Source organism: Panthera leo, chromosome A1 (genome assembly GCF_018350215.1).
Source record: "Panthera leo isolate Ple1 chromosome A1, P.leo_Ple1_pat1.1, whole genome shotgun sequence".
Classification (NCBI taxonomy): Eukaryota; Metazoa; Chordata; class Mammalia; order Carnivora; family Felidae; genus Panthera; species Panthera leo.
This window is the reverse complement of record NC_056679.1, coordinates 199,153,941-199,168,631: the sequence shown is the minus strand read 5'-3', so window position 1 is coordinate 199,168,631 and position 14,691 is coordinate 199,153,941. Positions and strand designations below refer to the sequence as shown.

Below are 14,691 nucleotides of genomic sequence, written 5' to 3'. Positions count from 1 at the left end.
TAAGAGGAAAGGAAACTATGGGGAGGATGAATGAATCAGGGAGAGCAATGACAAATGAAAAGATGCCATAACACTCCAATAAAAAAATAAAGGCAGAAAGTAACTGCTACCCAAATGTTGCCTCAATGGGAACTGCATGTTTCCACTGCTTAAACTTAAGAATAATGATACTTTTTTTCGCATAAAAATGATAAAATAATATTCAACAAAACACTAACCATTAAAGGATCATTTTTAACACTCATTTTATTTTTTTAATGTTTTATTTATTTTTGAGAGACAGAGCAAGAGCAGGGGAAGGGCAGACAGACAGGGAGAATAGAATCTGAAGCAGGCTCCAGGCTCCAGGCTGGCAACACAGAGCCCGATGTGGAGCTTGAACTCACAAACCATGAGATCGTGACCTGAGCCGAAGACAGACACTTAACCACAGAGCCACCCAGGCACCCTGATTTCTAACACTCTTTAAGTGTAAATGTCATTGTGACAGAAATTGGTCATTTAAAGATGTGACTATAATCTAAGAGAAACACTAAAAGAATCCATGCAACAGATTTTAATGAGTTAGCATACCACTCCTGGGAAGTATGCTAGATACATTTTTGACTGGCCATAGACAATCAACTTTAGGAAATGAGACAAGCATAACCCTGCACCAGAAAATCTTTGTAACCCATTGAGCTATTTTGAGGTAAAGAGCTGAAAACTGCATTTATCATCCTTCAGCATGTTTTTCAATGACAGCCAACATACAAAACAGATCTACAAATCATAGTTGAGAGAAATGAAAGAAAACATAAGTAAATGGAAAGATATACCATGCTCATGGTTTTGAAGACTCAATATTGTCAAAATTTCATTTCTCCCCAAATTGATGTATCCCCGTCATAATTCCATCAAGCTTTTTTTGTAGAATTCAACAAGCAGATTCTAAAATATATATGAAAATGTAGCCAGAATATCCAAAGCAATCTTGAAAAAAAAACAAAGTTGGAGGAACCATACTACCTGACTTCATTACTTACTATAAAGTCACAATAATCAAGACAATGTGGTATGCCATAAAATCAACAAACAGATCAATGGAACAGAATAAAGAGCGCAGAAATAGATCCACACATATGAGATCATTTCATTTTTTACAAAGGTGCAAAGGCAAAACACAAAATGGATTTGGAATTAATTCCCCTTTGAGGAAAGATGACTAACTAAAAATTTATATAAAGACGCAATAGGATGTCTAAAGTCATGTATAAACTGCCTTGTGAACTCTGGACCTTTCATAAACATAATATTTTAGTTTTGGGGCAAATTCGACATCGGAAATGAGATAGGATTCATGTTAAATAAAAAATAAGCAGAGATGACAACATGGATGATCAGACAGCAATCATCAACTACTGACTGCAATATTAAATAGGCAAACACTTAAAAAAAACCTAATTATTGGGGCGCCTGGGTGGCTTAGTCAGTTGAGCATCCAACTCTTGGTTTTGGCTCAGGTCATGATCTCACAGTTTATGGGTTCAGGCCCCACATCAGGCTCCACAGTGTGCAGAGCCTGCTTGGGATTCTCTCTCTCTCTCTCTCTCTTTCTCTCTCTCTCTCTCTGCCCCTCCCCTGCTCTATCTATCTATCATCTATCTATCTATCTCTCAGGATGGAGGAATAAACTTTAAAAAAAAAAACAAAGACATTTATAAAAACAAAACAAAACAAAACACCTAATTATTAAATGTGCAAACCACTGCCACTCTATGGAAACTTAAATGAGGTAACAGAAACCAAAATATACATAACTACAGCATGCCAACTCACCCTCAGCCAATGAAGAATCCAGGAAAGTGGCTCCTACTTTGATTGATATGTTGTTTCAATCATAAAGTAAGAAAACAAAACAGCAAGTACTGATTTGCTCTCCTCCTCCCCTGTAAATGGTATCAGGGGTTAAAAGTGCTAAACATTAGGGGCCCCTGGGTAGCTCAGTCAGTTAAGCGTTGGACTCTTGATTTTGGCTCAGGTCATGATCTCAAGGTCATGGGATCAAGCCCCATGTTGGGTTCCACACTGAGCATGGAGCCTACTTGGGATTCTCTCTCTCTCTCTCTCTCTCTCTCTCTCTCTCTCTGTCCCCCACTGCACCTCCCCTTAGTCATGCTCTCTCTCAAAAATATAAACAAAATCTTTTTTAAAAAATGTTTAAATAAAAATAATATAAAAATTTTTTAAATCTTTAAAAATAAAGTGCTAGAGACACGCCTGGGCGGCTCAGTCATTTATTCGTCCGACTTTGGTTCGGGTCATGATCTCACAGTTCATGGGTTCAAGCCCCATGTCAGGCCCTGTGCTGACAGCTCAGAGCCTGGAGCATGCTTCTGATTCTCTCTCTCTCTTTCTCTCAAAAATAAATAAACATTAAAAAAAATTTTTTTTAAGTGCTAGGGGCTCCTGGGTGGCTCATTTGGTTAAGCATGACTCTTGATCTCAGTTCAGGTCATGATCTCATGGTTGGTCAGTTCAAGCCCCACATGGGTCTCTGTGCTGACACTGCAGAGCCTGCTTGGGATTCTCTCTCTCCCTTTCTCTCTGCCCCTCCCTCACCCATGCATGCACTCCCTCACTCTCTCTCTCTTTCTCTCTCAAAATAAACAAATAAACTTTTTAAAAAATGTCATACAAAGGGGTGTCTGGCTGGCTTAGTGGGTAGAGTTTGCAACTCTTGATCTCAGGGTTGTGAGTTCAGGCTCCATGTTGGGTATAGAGATTACTTACAAAAAAAAAATCTTTAAAAAAAAAATGTTATACAGAGACAGGTAGTATCAGAAAGAACGAGATGTCCATGATGACTGGCTCTACATAACATCAATGCAATAGTGAAAAGAGAAAAGTTCAGGTAATCAATTGTTTTCTCAGTACTATATTAAAAACATATATTCTAATGACTTTTTAAAAAACTTAATCAATTGGTTTGGACATCTTGGATAAACATTGCTTTTATGTACTCACATTTCTTAACTTTTTAGTTCTGCAACAATTCAGCTAATACAGAACTATTATCCCCCACCCTACCTCAAATCCTCATTCTAGCCTATGAAGTTGCACAATTTCAAACCATGACGCATTAAGTAGATGTTTATGTACCTAGAAGAACAAAATCTGATTTTAAAATCACTTCAGCCTACTTATCAAGTGTTTAAATTCTACAAGATTATTTCTTTGCATTTGAAATTTTAATATTCATTTTGCCAAACACCTAATTTCAAAAAAATCGAACACTTAACTTTAAGGCAAAAAATAAAAGCTACACAGTTTATGACTTTCAAATTTTCCATACATAACTTCATCCCACCCCCTCCATACATATTCCCTTATTAGAGATTGAAATTTAACCAGGTCAGTTCTGGTCTCAAACAACAATCATATGATTTCAAGTAGATATCTTCAGAGCTAGATTGAATCATTTGCTAAACTCTAATATTTTAAATTTATAAACTTCAGAAGGAAGACAGCTTTTGAAGCTGACAAAAAAACAATCAGAGAACAGCAGTCTTTTTGTGTGCTGCCCAGAAAGTCAGTTACAAAGTGGTCCTATTGTGTTTCTCATAATTTACATTTACTTTTTTGGCAGAGCAGAAAGGAAAAAAATAAGAAGTCAAACTTAGAGGCATACAACAAAAATGAAAGAAGGCATTTTTATTTTAAAATGTCCCCTTGACATTTAGACATCCACAAACCCAATATTTAACATTTACAGGAGATAAAACAGCAAAAAAAAAAAAAAATAGCAGCTGTTTTTCTGTGATGGCATTGAACAGGTGTGATAGCATTTCATACCACAGAAATTGGATGGGTCTCTTGTTGATGCCCATAGGAGGCCCATATGGAACCAGTATTGACCTATGTCTCATTTCCTTGAATTGGCCAGAAGATAACCCAGACCAACAAGAGTTCTGATGACTGATCTGTGCCGATTCAGAGCAGACATTCTCCCAAACAGATCAATACTATCCAAGGTGCAGCTGAAAAACAGGATGAGCTTGTATCATTAAACAAACACCAAGCTGCTTATTCACAAGGGCAAAAGCAACACAGCATTTGTGTTTTCCACAGTGTGTTTGCTAGTGACCTCAACCCTGACCTGCAGGGCCACCCTCACTGGGGCGAGAAGTAATCCTGTATTGGGTCTGCCTCTAGTACTGGAGCACTCTTATGAGAGGTGACATTTTTTTTTTTTTTTACAAGGAGAGCTCCTGTGTCTGTTTGGGCCAGCCTAGACAATTACATGATGCCAAAGCAACTAGTCAATGCACTTGATTTTGTCAAATGACCAGTCCGAGTATTTGGCATTACGTAGACAAAAAATAAAATGGAAACAGAATTTTTACTTCTTATCCATCATACAGAATTGTGTAGACACACCTTGGATTAAATGAATTTAGAAAGTGTTTACTACACCAGTTGCCTCTCTACGTGTAAATTAACTACCTACATAAACCAAATACTTTTGCTCAAAAATCCAGATAAATATTTTTATTAAACCCCCCAAAACTGACTCTATTACAAGTTTTATTTAATCACATAGATCCCCCCCAAAAAAGCCATATTGCATATAACTGTTATGCTCTCTTTATATTAACATACTGTATATGTACATGTAATTGAACAAGTTAAATCTAATAAGAACATGCAAGCTACATCACCATTTTCATTGTTATATGTTATAAAATATGAAGAAATGATGGTCTCTAGAATCATCTTTCCAAAAGGATTGGGAAAATAAACCATGGATTAAAATGTTGTCTTATACTCCTCTAAGCAAGATGACTTCATATATGACCAACCACAAGTAAAATTTTAATGTTTTGTATGGTCCTAGGCTGTAAAATCTAACTACAATTAGATTTTCCAAACTTTAAGGGACTACAGTAGATTTGGGAACAATAAATGTCTTTAAACAGGGGACAAATACAAGTTCATATAATTACTTTTGGGTCTTAAAGTTTTTCAATGGCTATTGGTAGCACTGCCATAAGATCCAACCATCTACCAGCCAAGATCTTTTATGTATTTAGAATATCTAACTTATTTTCCAATTCTAGATACATGGTTTGATAAGCCTAGCTAAAACAAAAGCTGTGTCTCTTGCTGCTATTAAGACAAATTTTTACACACACACAAAAGTCAAATAACAGTAATTGTTAGCTTTCCTCTTTCTTCCGGCTGTTATCCTGGGGAAAAAAGACTTGAAGGGAAGCAAGCAAAGTTTCCCTCCAGCACTTTACTATATATAAGCACTATATCCACCTCCCTGAATAAAGAAGAAATAAATTCAACTTTGGAACTCTGCCATTGAGGGGCAGCTCCTGCAATGGGGACAGTTTGCTATTAATTGTTAATGTCGTCTGCCATTAGAGGGCACTAAACAACTCTACATTAATGCTGCGTTGGAGGGAAGAAAGAAAGGAAGACGGGAAAGAAAGAGGGGAGGGGGGAGTTTGAGCAGACTCGGGGACGAGGGAGGGAAAGAGAAAAGAGAAGGAGTGGGCGGACGGGAGGGAAAGAGAAGAGGGAGGAGAGAGAGAGAGAGAAAGAATAAATCTGGAAATATTAAGAAGGATGTGGAGACCCCAGAGCCGTCTGAAGTCAGCAGAAAGCCAGCCCCCCACCCCCAGACCGCCCGCACCCCTCCTCTCCCGTCCTCAGGACGGTAATTATAAAGCGAAAAGCAGCGGCGAGGTCACCCGTTTTTACCAGCCTGCTGCACCGAATGCGCGCGGTGCAGGTGCGGCGGCCGCGGGGCTTTGTGATTCATGCCCACTTTCAAAGGGGGGCTTGGGCCCGTCTGAGAGGCACCCAAACAACTGTCTTCTAATATTAGCACGGCTGTATTTCGGGATCTATTATAGTCTGTCCAGACAGATCCCATTGTAATGGGATCTTTTATTAAAAGATTAGCACTATCTCCTGCAGTTGGTGGAAAAAAATCTGTTATCACTGAGTTATTTGCAGTTGTGGAAAGGGGGGGGGTGATGTTGGGTGGGGGGAGGGCGAAAGCAGGAATGGGGGGGCAGTCTGGCGGGGGGAGGCTTGAGGGAGGGCGAAGAGGGGCGGATTTGAAATCTGTGGAAGAACAAATCCCAGTGACCTGCGAATGTCCAAGAATTTTGTCTGCATACTTCGCTGTCTGTTGTCCTTCGGGCTCCAGAAGCGAAAAGAATGGAAATTTAAAAGGCAGCTTTGGAATAAACAATATAGCATTTTCCGTGAAGTAATCGTTTTATATAAAAGGAAATATCGCCTCCTCAGTTTCATTCAGCAGTGCCAAAAATGTTATAAATGAGAGACCCGCCAACTTTCAGCGAAGAATGCCAGGCACTGTGCTTAATAAACTGAGGCTACAGAAGTTCATTATCGATGTTGCAATCTTTTTTATTCCGCGAACCGAGAGAGACAGAGAGAGAGAGAGACAGACAGAGAGAGGGAGAGAGAGAGAGGGAGAGCGAGCGAGCTGAGAAGGAGACTGAGAGACAGACAGGCACACAGGACAGAAACTGGGGAGTCTCCGAGCCGGGGAGGGGGGGCAGACCGCCTACGTCGGCGCCCCCGCTCCAGGCTCCGACTCCAGACGCCGCGAAGTGAAAGGGGAGAAAAGAAAGGGAGAGGGCGAGACTGTGACGGGGGGGAGGCCGGGCCCGAGGTGTTAAACATTTTTGTTTGCTTGTGACTCGTCGAGACCGAGGGCCGCGTCTCGGCCCCGCTCAGCCAAGGTGGAAGGCGCCGGCGCTGGGGTTCTTAGCCCCAACTCCGGACGGGGGGTGGCCGCACAGTCAGGCACGCACAGACCCAGACACAAAACCTCGCCGGTCCCGCGCCCAGGCTGCGGGGGCCTAAAACTGCCGCGCGCCCCGGCGGAGCGGCGGGGCCAGCGCGCTCCGACCCGGCCGCCACCCGGGTATTTCAGCAGCTCCGGGCTCTCTGGGCGTTTGCAAAGTCTTTCTGGAGCGGAGGAGCGGGAGGAGAGACAAACTCCCGGGTTCCCCCCCACCACCACCACCACAGCTCCGCTCCGCCCGCCGCCGCCGCCGCCTCCTCCTCCAGCGCCCCCACCGCGCCCCCCTGCACACACACACACACACACACACACACACACACACACACACACACACTCTCTCTCTCTCTCACACACACTCACACTCACACAGACACGCCACCCCGGACGCGCCGGCGTTGCCTGCGAGCGGCGGCGTGCAGGACTTGAAGTGGGTGTTCTTCCCCACTCCCCACCCCCGAAGCGTCGCCCCCACCCCCCGCCCGGCCGCCTTCCCCCTCCCTCTCCCTCCTACGCAAATAAGAACTCGGCGATTCCCCTCCTGCCGCTTTGATTTCGGGCACCTCCAACAGATAATTGGGAAGGGTTTCCAGAAGGTGGGAAATGTCACCTGATTCACACTGAACTTTTAAAAGCTCCCCACCCCCAAGGAGCCGCGCACACCCTTGCTCGCGGCCGCCCTCCCACTGCCCCACACACTGGGAGACCGCCCACCGCAAACCGCGGAGACCCCCGTCTAGATTTAAAGCGCGGCTGCGCCCGGCTTCTGACGTCCATTGAATCGCGCGGGCGGCCGGCGGCGAGCGCGGGGCTGCGCCGGGATCGCTGCGCCCTCCGCCGCTCGCCTTTGCGACGCGCGCCGCTCGCCCGAGCCACCCGCCGCCGCGCCCGCTCCCCGCGCCGCCGCACTCCTCGCCCCGCGTCTGCCCCCACGATGGTCGGTCCCAGGCACCAGCCCGGCGGGCTGTGCCTCCTGCTGCTGCTGCTCTGCCAGTTCATGGAGGACCGCAGCGCCCAGGGTAAGCGAGGGGGGATGCGCTGGGAGGCTCGGCTGCGGGCAGGGGTTTGTACTTTACTGTCGTCTGCACCGGGTCTGTTCTAAGCAACGCTGCTCTCGGAAGATTTTGGACCAACTTAGCGACTCCGGGATGGAGTGAAGTGGGAAAACTGAAGGCAGTGACACTTTCGGACTGCCAGCCGAGTTGGGAGCGCGGTTATCCTTTAAAAGGAAAGGGAGTAAGCTGGAGCCTCTCTCAGTAGTTAGGGTTAGATGCTCCAAGTTCTGGACATAATGAGTTTAGATGTTATCTCCCCTATTTTGGCTCTGAAGAAGGGGACAGGCATCAGTAGCCTGGAGATTTCAGTCGATCCATTTGCACTGTAACCTCTTTCCCTCCCACATCTTTTGGATACTTTAAAAAATGACTGGGGGATGGGGGTAGATACTGAAATTTCTTCAGTGGCCGGGGGACGTGGTTTCAGCAACTTTGCCCAAACTTGGAGATGTGGGTGCTGAAAATTTTAGAGGGAAGTAGTTTTCTGCCTAGTGGATGCTTCTTCCAACCCCTTCCCCCCAACCCCGCAAAAAAAAAAAAAAAAAAAAAAAAAAAAAATTTACCCCGGAGTGTTTTGAGTAGTTCACAATTTTTTTTTCTCTGTGCCTCATTCCTCCGACTAACTTTATGGAGAACAGCGAGGAAGGACCTCACAACTTCTTTAATTTCTGAGATGCATTAAGAGCAAATTTCTAAAGTTTGGGTTTTTTTTTTTTAATCAAATTTATTGCAGTGAGTCTTCGGACACAATTTTTAAAAATAATAATAATAGCAGCTTGCGGTCCAATGATTGTTCAAATTGTATTGATGGTTCCTAAGAAGACTTCCTGACCCAAACGCGAACCTGGGAAGGCGGGGGGAGGGGGGGGGGAGGGGAAAGTACTTGCAAAGATTTCTCTCGGTAGGTATGAGCTAGGTATATGTTGCCGTGAAATAGTAGGAAGCCGCCCCTTCCCCTGTTCTTTTTTCCCCTACACTTTCCTGGAGACAGACGTGTAACTTTCCTTCTTTAGCGTTAGCGTTTTGAGTGTGTTGTGAGCTGTCCCCCTGGGCACTGCCCCCTCGCCGCCCTCACCTTTCGGGGCGAGGCGCTGCCTGGGTGCCGCGGACGTGGGCGCCGAGAAAAGCTGCCCTCGGAGATTTCGAAAGACCGCGGTGGCCGCGGGCGTCCTCTGGGTCTGGCGGATTGCAAAACGGGCCGGGCGGGCGGGCTGCGCCTCGAGGCCGCGCGGGGCAGCTCCGGGCAGGGCCCGGCTGCTTTTTTGCTTTCATTTTTCACAAGTGCCTTTTGCTTGATCTGTTCCTGTTGTGTGTGTCTGTCGGTCTCTCCCTCTCTCAAGTTCTCCTACTCTCTTAACCTCTGTCACAAATAATACTCGTACCGCCTACATGAAACCAACATGTAAAAACATCCGTCGCATCCTGTTTTTGTCAGGTTCTTTAATCTGCTCTTCGAGTCGCTGCAGGTTATGAAATGGGACGAATAAAAGTAAACAGTCTAGTAAAAGTCAATGCAAGCTGCACGTGTTGTGTCTGGGTCACTGGTAACTGACATTGATATGGCTGGGGCGCTCTGGCTTCTCGCTCTCCTTCCCCCTCACCCACCTCCCACCTCTTCAACCGTCTCCTCCGCCCCCCTTTCCCCACCCCTTCACTCCCTTCCATTTATTTTCTGCTTTTCTCTCCCATGTCTCTCTACTCCTCCACAGTCACTCCCGCCCCATCCCCGCTGGGTCTCCTCCTTCCCTCGCAAGCTCGCCACCTCGCCCCCTCCCTCCCCCTACTCCGCCTCTCCTCTCGCTCACCCACCTCCCCACCCCTGTCTCCTCGCAGCTGGGAATTGCTGGCTCCGCCAAGCGAAGAACGGCCGCTGCCAGGTCCTGTACAAGACCGAACTGAGCAAGGAGGAGTGCTGCAGCACCGGCCGCCTGAGCACCTCGTGGACCGAGGAGGATGTAAATGACAACACGCTCTTCAAGTGGATGATTTTCAACGGGGGCGCCCCCAACTGCATCCCCTGTAAAGGTAGGACTCTTCCTCCCCAGTTTCCAGGCCCTCAGTAGAGGGCGTCTTATCCTCACCTTCCCCGTTGCCCAGCTGGGGTGCGTTCGTGGGTTCCCTCTATCTTCCCGCAGTCCCGGTAAGACTTTCGGGTTGAATCTTGCCTGGTACACACTGCCGGCAAAACATGGTTGCCAGAGGTTCCTGGACTTACTGGCCAAGTGTGGTGGTGGAGCCAACCAACTCGCACTCTTTGAGAGAGATTTGAGTATAGGGTGCAGACCACTGACCCCACCCCCATCCCCACCCCCTCCTCAACTACTAGGAGAGAGCTGGACCCCTCTGGCGGGAACTCTTGGCCACAGGGTGGGTCCTGCAAGGCCTCCACAGCCCTCCTGGCTGACTTGCATACTGCCTGGCCCTGGCTTTGATCCATCCCTCTTTCCAACCCTTAGAGACATGTGAGAACGTGGACTGTGGACCCGGGAAAAAGTGCCGAATGAACAAGAAGAACAAACCCCGCTGCGTCTGTGCCCCAGACTGTTCCAACATCACCTGGAAAGGGCCAGTCTGCGGGCTGGATGGGAAAACCTACCGCAACGAATGTGCACTCCTCAAGGCCAGATGTAAAGAGCAGCCGGAACTGGAAGTCCAGTACCAGGGCAAATGTAAAAGTAGGTCCTCCCTGGTTCCCCCCCCTCCAGCTTTCCACCTGAGGTGGACCCGCTGGAAGACCCCTGGGGTGTGGTATTGTCCACCCTAAGAGCCTAATAATGATGATGATGCAAAACAAAGCAGACTTTTTTAATGTTCTGAAGACTTCTTAAGAACTCAGACGGGACCAACCTAGGGTCATAGATTTTCTCTTGAAACCACTGGGTTCCCAAAGTGCTTGTTGAAAAGCTGGGTGCTTCCTTTTATGATTTCCTTGATAATATCAAATGCTCACTCCCGAACAGCCAGGAAGTGCCTATTGTTAATGTGTATTTCTTTCCTTCTTTATTTCAGAGACATGTCGGGATGTTTTCTGTCCAGGCAGCTCCACATGTGTGGTGGACCAGACTAACAATGCTTACTGTGTGACGTGTAACCGGATTTGCCCAGAGCCCACCTCCTCTGAACAGTATCTCTGTGGGAATGATGGAGTGACCTACTCCAGTGCCTGTCACCTGAGGAAGGCTACCTGCCTACTGGGCAGATCGATTGGATTAGCCTATGAGGGAAAGTGTATCAGTAGGTATTCTGGATTAAGGAAGGAAAAGTGGAAACATGGTCAGAAAGGCTAGTTCTACTGGTAAAGCTGTGAGGTCAATCAAATAAGCCCAGATTCGCCCCGTAAGGCATAGTTTCACCAAAGGGGGAACTAGTCTCCAGTTTGGGTAAACTGTGGTAACCACAGCATTCCTCAAGGAAACAGTTATCTTCTGGAAGCATTGGCATATATGTTGAAATGCCAGCAAGAAATGGGAAACAACTTTCTGTCTTGGAAAACTTAGAATTCACTCAATTTTACACATTTTTTAGGTGCTAGACTTGCTGTAAGCAAGAAATAATTGCTTAACAGTTACTGAAAATCTGTTATCAGATTCTAATACTGATGGAATTCTTTATTTTTCAAAAGATTTCACTTGAGGGAAATAATGAAATCCTTATTAATTCCAGGATACTGTGGTAACCTGTTCCCCCAAAATACTATTTTTGTGTACTAGTAGGGAGTGTAGGGACCGTGTGTGTTTAAGTTTCAGTTTTATTGTCAAGCATTTTTGCATGAGATCTCCATTATCCTGTTAGCAAATCATAAGCTATATGTTTGTCTTTACTGACAGAGGACTAAAGAAAGGGAAAAACAGGGAGAGGAGGGAAAGCAATTTACTCATCACAGGTGTATTATATCCTAGAAGCAAAGTCCTGTGAAGATATCCAGTGCACTGGTGGAAAAAAGTGTTTATGGGATTTCAAGGTTGGCAGAGGCCGGTGTTCCCTCTGCGATGAGCTGTGCCCCGAGAGTAAGTCCGAGGAGCCTGTCTGTGCCAGTGACAATGCCACTTACGCCAGTGAGTGTGCCATGAAGGAGGCTGCCTGCTCCTCAGGTGTGCTGCTGGAAGTCAAGCACTCCGGATCTTGCAACTGTAAGTACAGTTTCTAACCTTCGCCGCCATGTGAGGCCTTCCCAGGCAAGCCCTAGGGAACGGAGACCTCAAAAGCACGAAAACCTTCCAATATAAGCCCATTTCTGTTTAAATTGGGTAGCTGCTAGGGGCACCTGGGTGGCTCAGTCGGTTAAGTGACTGACTTTGGCTCAGGTCATGATCTCACAGCTCGTGGGTTCGTGGGTTCGAGCCCCGCATGGGGCTCTAACAGCTCAGAGCCTGGAGCCTGCTTCCGAATCTGTGTCTCCCTCACTCTCTGCCCCTCCCCCGCTCACACTCTGTCTCTGTCTCTCAAAAATAAACGTTAAAAATAAAATTTAAATTAGGTAGCTGCTAAATTTCACCAGCAATTCAGTGGTCCACAGAAAAATTCCCTGGAATGTTTCCCAGCATTAGGACTTGTCCAATGATCATCAACGGGCTTGCCTCTAAAAACCTAGCTCTAGTCATTTGCCCTTAATTCTTTTGCTGTAGTAATGTGCTTGGCCGTTTGCTTTATTAACACCTGAATCTAAACTAACTGCTTCAAAAGTTTTTTGTTTGTTTTTTTTTTTCTTTTTCAAAGACAGCTGTATATTATCACACATGGGCTGCTGCTTTTCGCAGTTGCCTCTACTAACTCTGAATTAAGGACCCAAAGCAGTTATACCTAGAACACGAGCGCTTTTTATCTAATTTCAGGAATCTGCCCGTAAAACCTGAGCCATTGATTCTTCAGAACTTTCTGCAGTTTTTGACTTCATAGATAATGTTTTAAAAAAAAATGCTTTTTAAACTTATTGCATAACAGCAGATGCCAAAAACAAAGCATCTCACTGCAAGTCACATAAAAATGCAACGCTGTAATATGGCTGTCTCAGAGGGCTTTGAAAACATACACTGAGCTGCTTCTGCGCTGTTGTTGTCCGTATTTAAACAACAGCTCCCCTGTATTCCCCCATCTAGCCATTTCGGAAGACACCGAGGAGGAAGAGGAAGATGAAGACCAGGACTACAGCTTTCCTATATCTTCCATTCTAGAGTGGTAAACCCTCCACCAATGTTCAGTGTTGATATAGCCTTTGGGCAAAAAAAAAAAAAAAAAAAAAAAGAAAGAAAAAAGAAAAGAAAAGAAAAAATATATTGTCCATACTGTAAATAAGTGTATGCTTATTTATTTGGGGGGAAAACTATACATAAAGGACGTTTGTCCTAGAGCTCTCTCCCAGGCCACCTTGTTACTCATTGGACACGGAGAGGCAGTCATTGTGAGGTCTACTGGATGAGGCCCATAGTTGAGACTTGTAGACATTTATTTATACTGTGTCATGTTTTATAATTTATACATAAAATGTCTGGTTGACTGTACACCTTGTTTTTGAAGAAATTTATTCGTGAAAGGAAGAGCAGTTGTTATTTATTGTGAGGTCTCTTGCTTGTAAAGTAAAAGCTTTTTTTTTTTTTCCTTGTAAACCATTTAAGTCCATTCCTTACTATTCACTCACTCATCTGTCTCCCTTCATCTCACTGTTGTTAGACTCTTTTCCACTTTAACAAACTTGCATGTCAGTTTCTGTCATGTTTTTTTATTTATTGGATTCTCTGCTGCCTGTTCTGTACATACATGATCCCTCGGGTTTTGTTTACAAGGAATCTTGACTGACCAAAAGGCATTATAACTGACTCAAATAGAAGGTACAGAGGATACATCTTTGAGGAAACTCCTAGTTCAGTTCTCTTGTCATGATTTGGGAGAGAAGGGGTGATAGAAATGTTAGAATTCTAATAATGTACTTTTAAGATGTTACAAATCCAAAGAAATTGATATGGGTACCCGGAGACTGAAGGAAGGGAATGCTATACATTCAACCTTTTGTTAGGTGTTTCCTGTAAGCTACTCTGCTGTACCTTTTAAATTAGTTCCTTTTCAAACAACGTGTCGCTAAAAGTTATATCAAAGCTTTATCAGTTCAAGTTTCTTGCTTTTCATAATACTTTTTTCTGATGCAATTTTATATTTTCAAACATGGCAAGTTAAATATAAATTCATTTAAATATATAGTTTTGTACTTTTCTACCATGTAAATGTGCAATGTATATAAAAGTTATAATGTGTATTTGTAAATAAATGATGAGTGAAAAAATAAAAAAATTTTAAAAAGCCAATGGTCTCAATTGTTGATGTTAGAGAAGTCGTTTGGGCTTTTGAGTTAAAGTGCATATGATATATTTGCTAAGAAATAGAGTGAGCCAGGACAATAGAAGCTCCAAAGCAAGGTAAATTGCAAATCACCTCAGTGGAGTCTGACACATAAAGGGATCTGAGGTCCAGCAACCCCTTGACAGGAGTTACTACATACCTAAAAGCACCATCATCTTGCCTGTCCATTTATATGGTCTTCTCCATAGCAGGGGAACCCTTTCTTTATCTTCCTTCATCTAAATAAAATGGATCATAGATCTTTAAAAAACAAAGTGCATCCCAAGGAAAAACGAAAATAGCCTAATATTTGACAAGCACATTTTAGAAATCAGAATATCAACTACAGAACTAGGCATTAATGTTGGAGTTCTTGGGACTCGGGGTGAGGATGAGGCAGAGGTGGATTTCCACAACCACATGCATGGTTCATCAGGATTAAGTGATGACACTCGACTGTGTGTCAATATTTTGCAG

The 14,691-nt window shown here is 44.6% G+C and overlaps 1 protein-coding gene across 3 annotated transcripts; it reads left to right on the top strand.

Annotated features, from left to right (window-relative positions):
* The first annotated feature begins 7,699 nt into the window (after nt 1-7,699).
* Nucleotides 7,700-13,830, top strand: FST (follistatin). 3 transcript variants are annotated; one of them, XM_042950105.1, is made up of 6 exons: nt 7,700-7,848; nt 9,718-9,909; nt 10,341-10,559; nt 10,894-11,118; nt 11,787-12,014; nt 12,981-13,830. In XM_042950105.1, exons 1-6 carry the CDS (start codon nt 7,764-7,766, stop codon nt 13,061-13,063), a joined length of 1,032 nt encoding a protein of 343 aa, XP_042806039.1. In that variant the 5' UTR covers nt 7,700-7,763; the 3' UTR covers nt 13,064-13,830. The 3 variants fall into 3 exon arrangements, with proteins under 3 accessions (XP_042806039.1, XP_042806030.1, XP_042806044.1); XM_042950096.1 differs by having other exon boundaries at nt 11,784-12,014; XM_042950110.1 differs by lacking the exon at nt 12,981-13,830 and adding an exon at nt 12,717-12,789 and having other exon boundaries at nt 11,784-12,014.
* Nucleotides 13,831-14,691: the final 861 nt, after the last annotated feature.

Coding starts and splice junctions, on each gene's coding strand:
- FST (XM_042950096.1), top strand. CDS start 7,764: ATGGTCGGTCCCAGGCACCAGCCCGGCGGGCTGTGCCTCCTGCTGCTG. Junction 7,849..9,717: donor GGAGGACCGCAGCGCCCAGG/GTAAGCGAGGGG, acceptor GTCTCCTCGCAG/CTGGGAATTGCTGGCTCCGC. Junction 11,119..11,783: donor CTATGAGGGAAAGTGTATCA/GTAGGTATTCTG, acceptor ATTATATCCTAG/AAGCAAAGTCCTGTGAAGAT.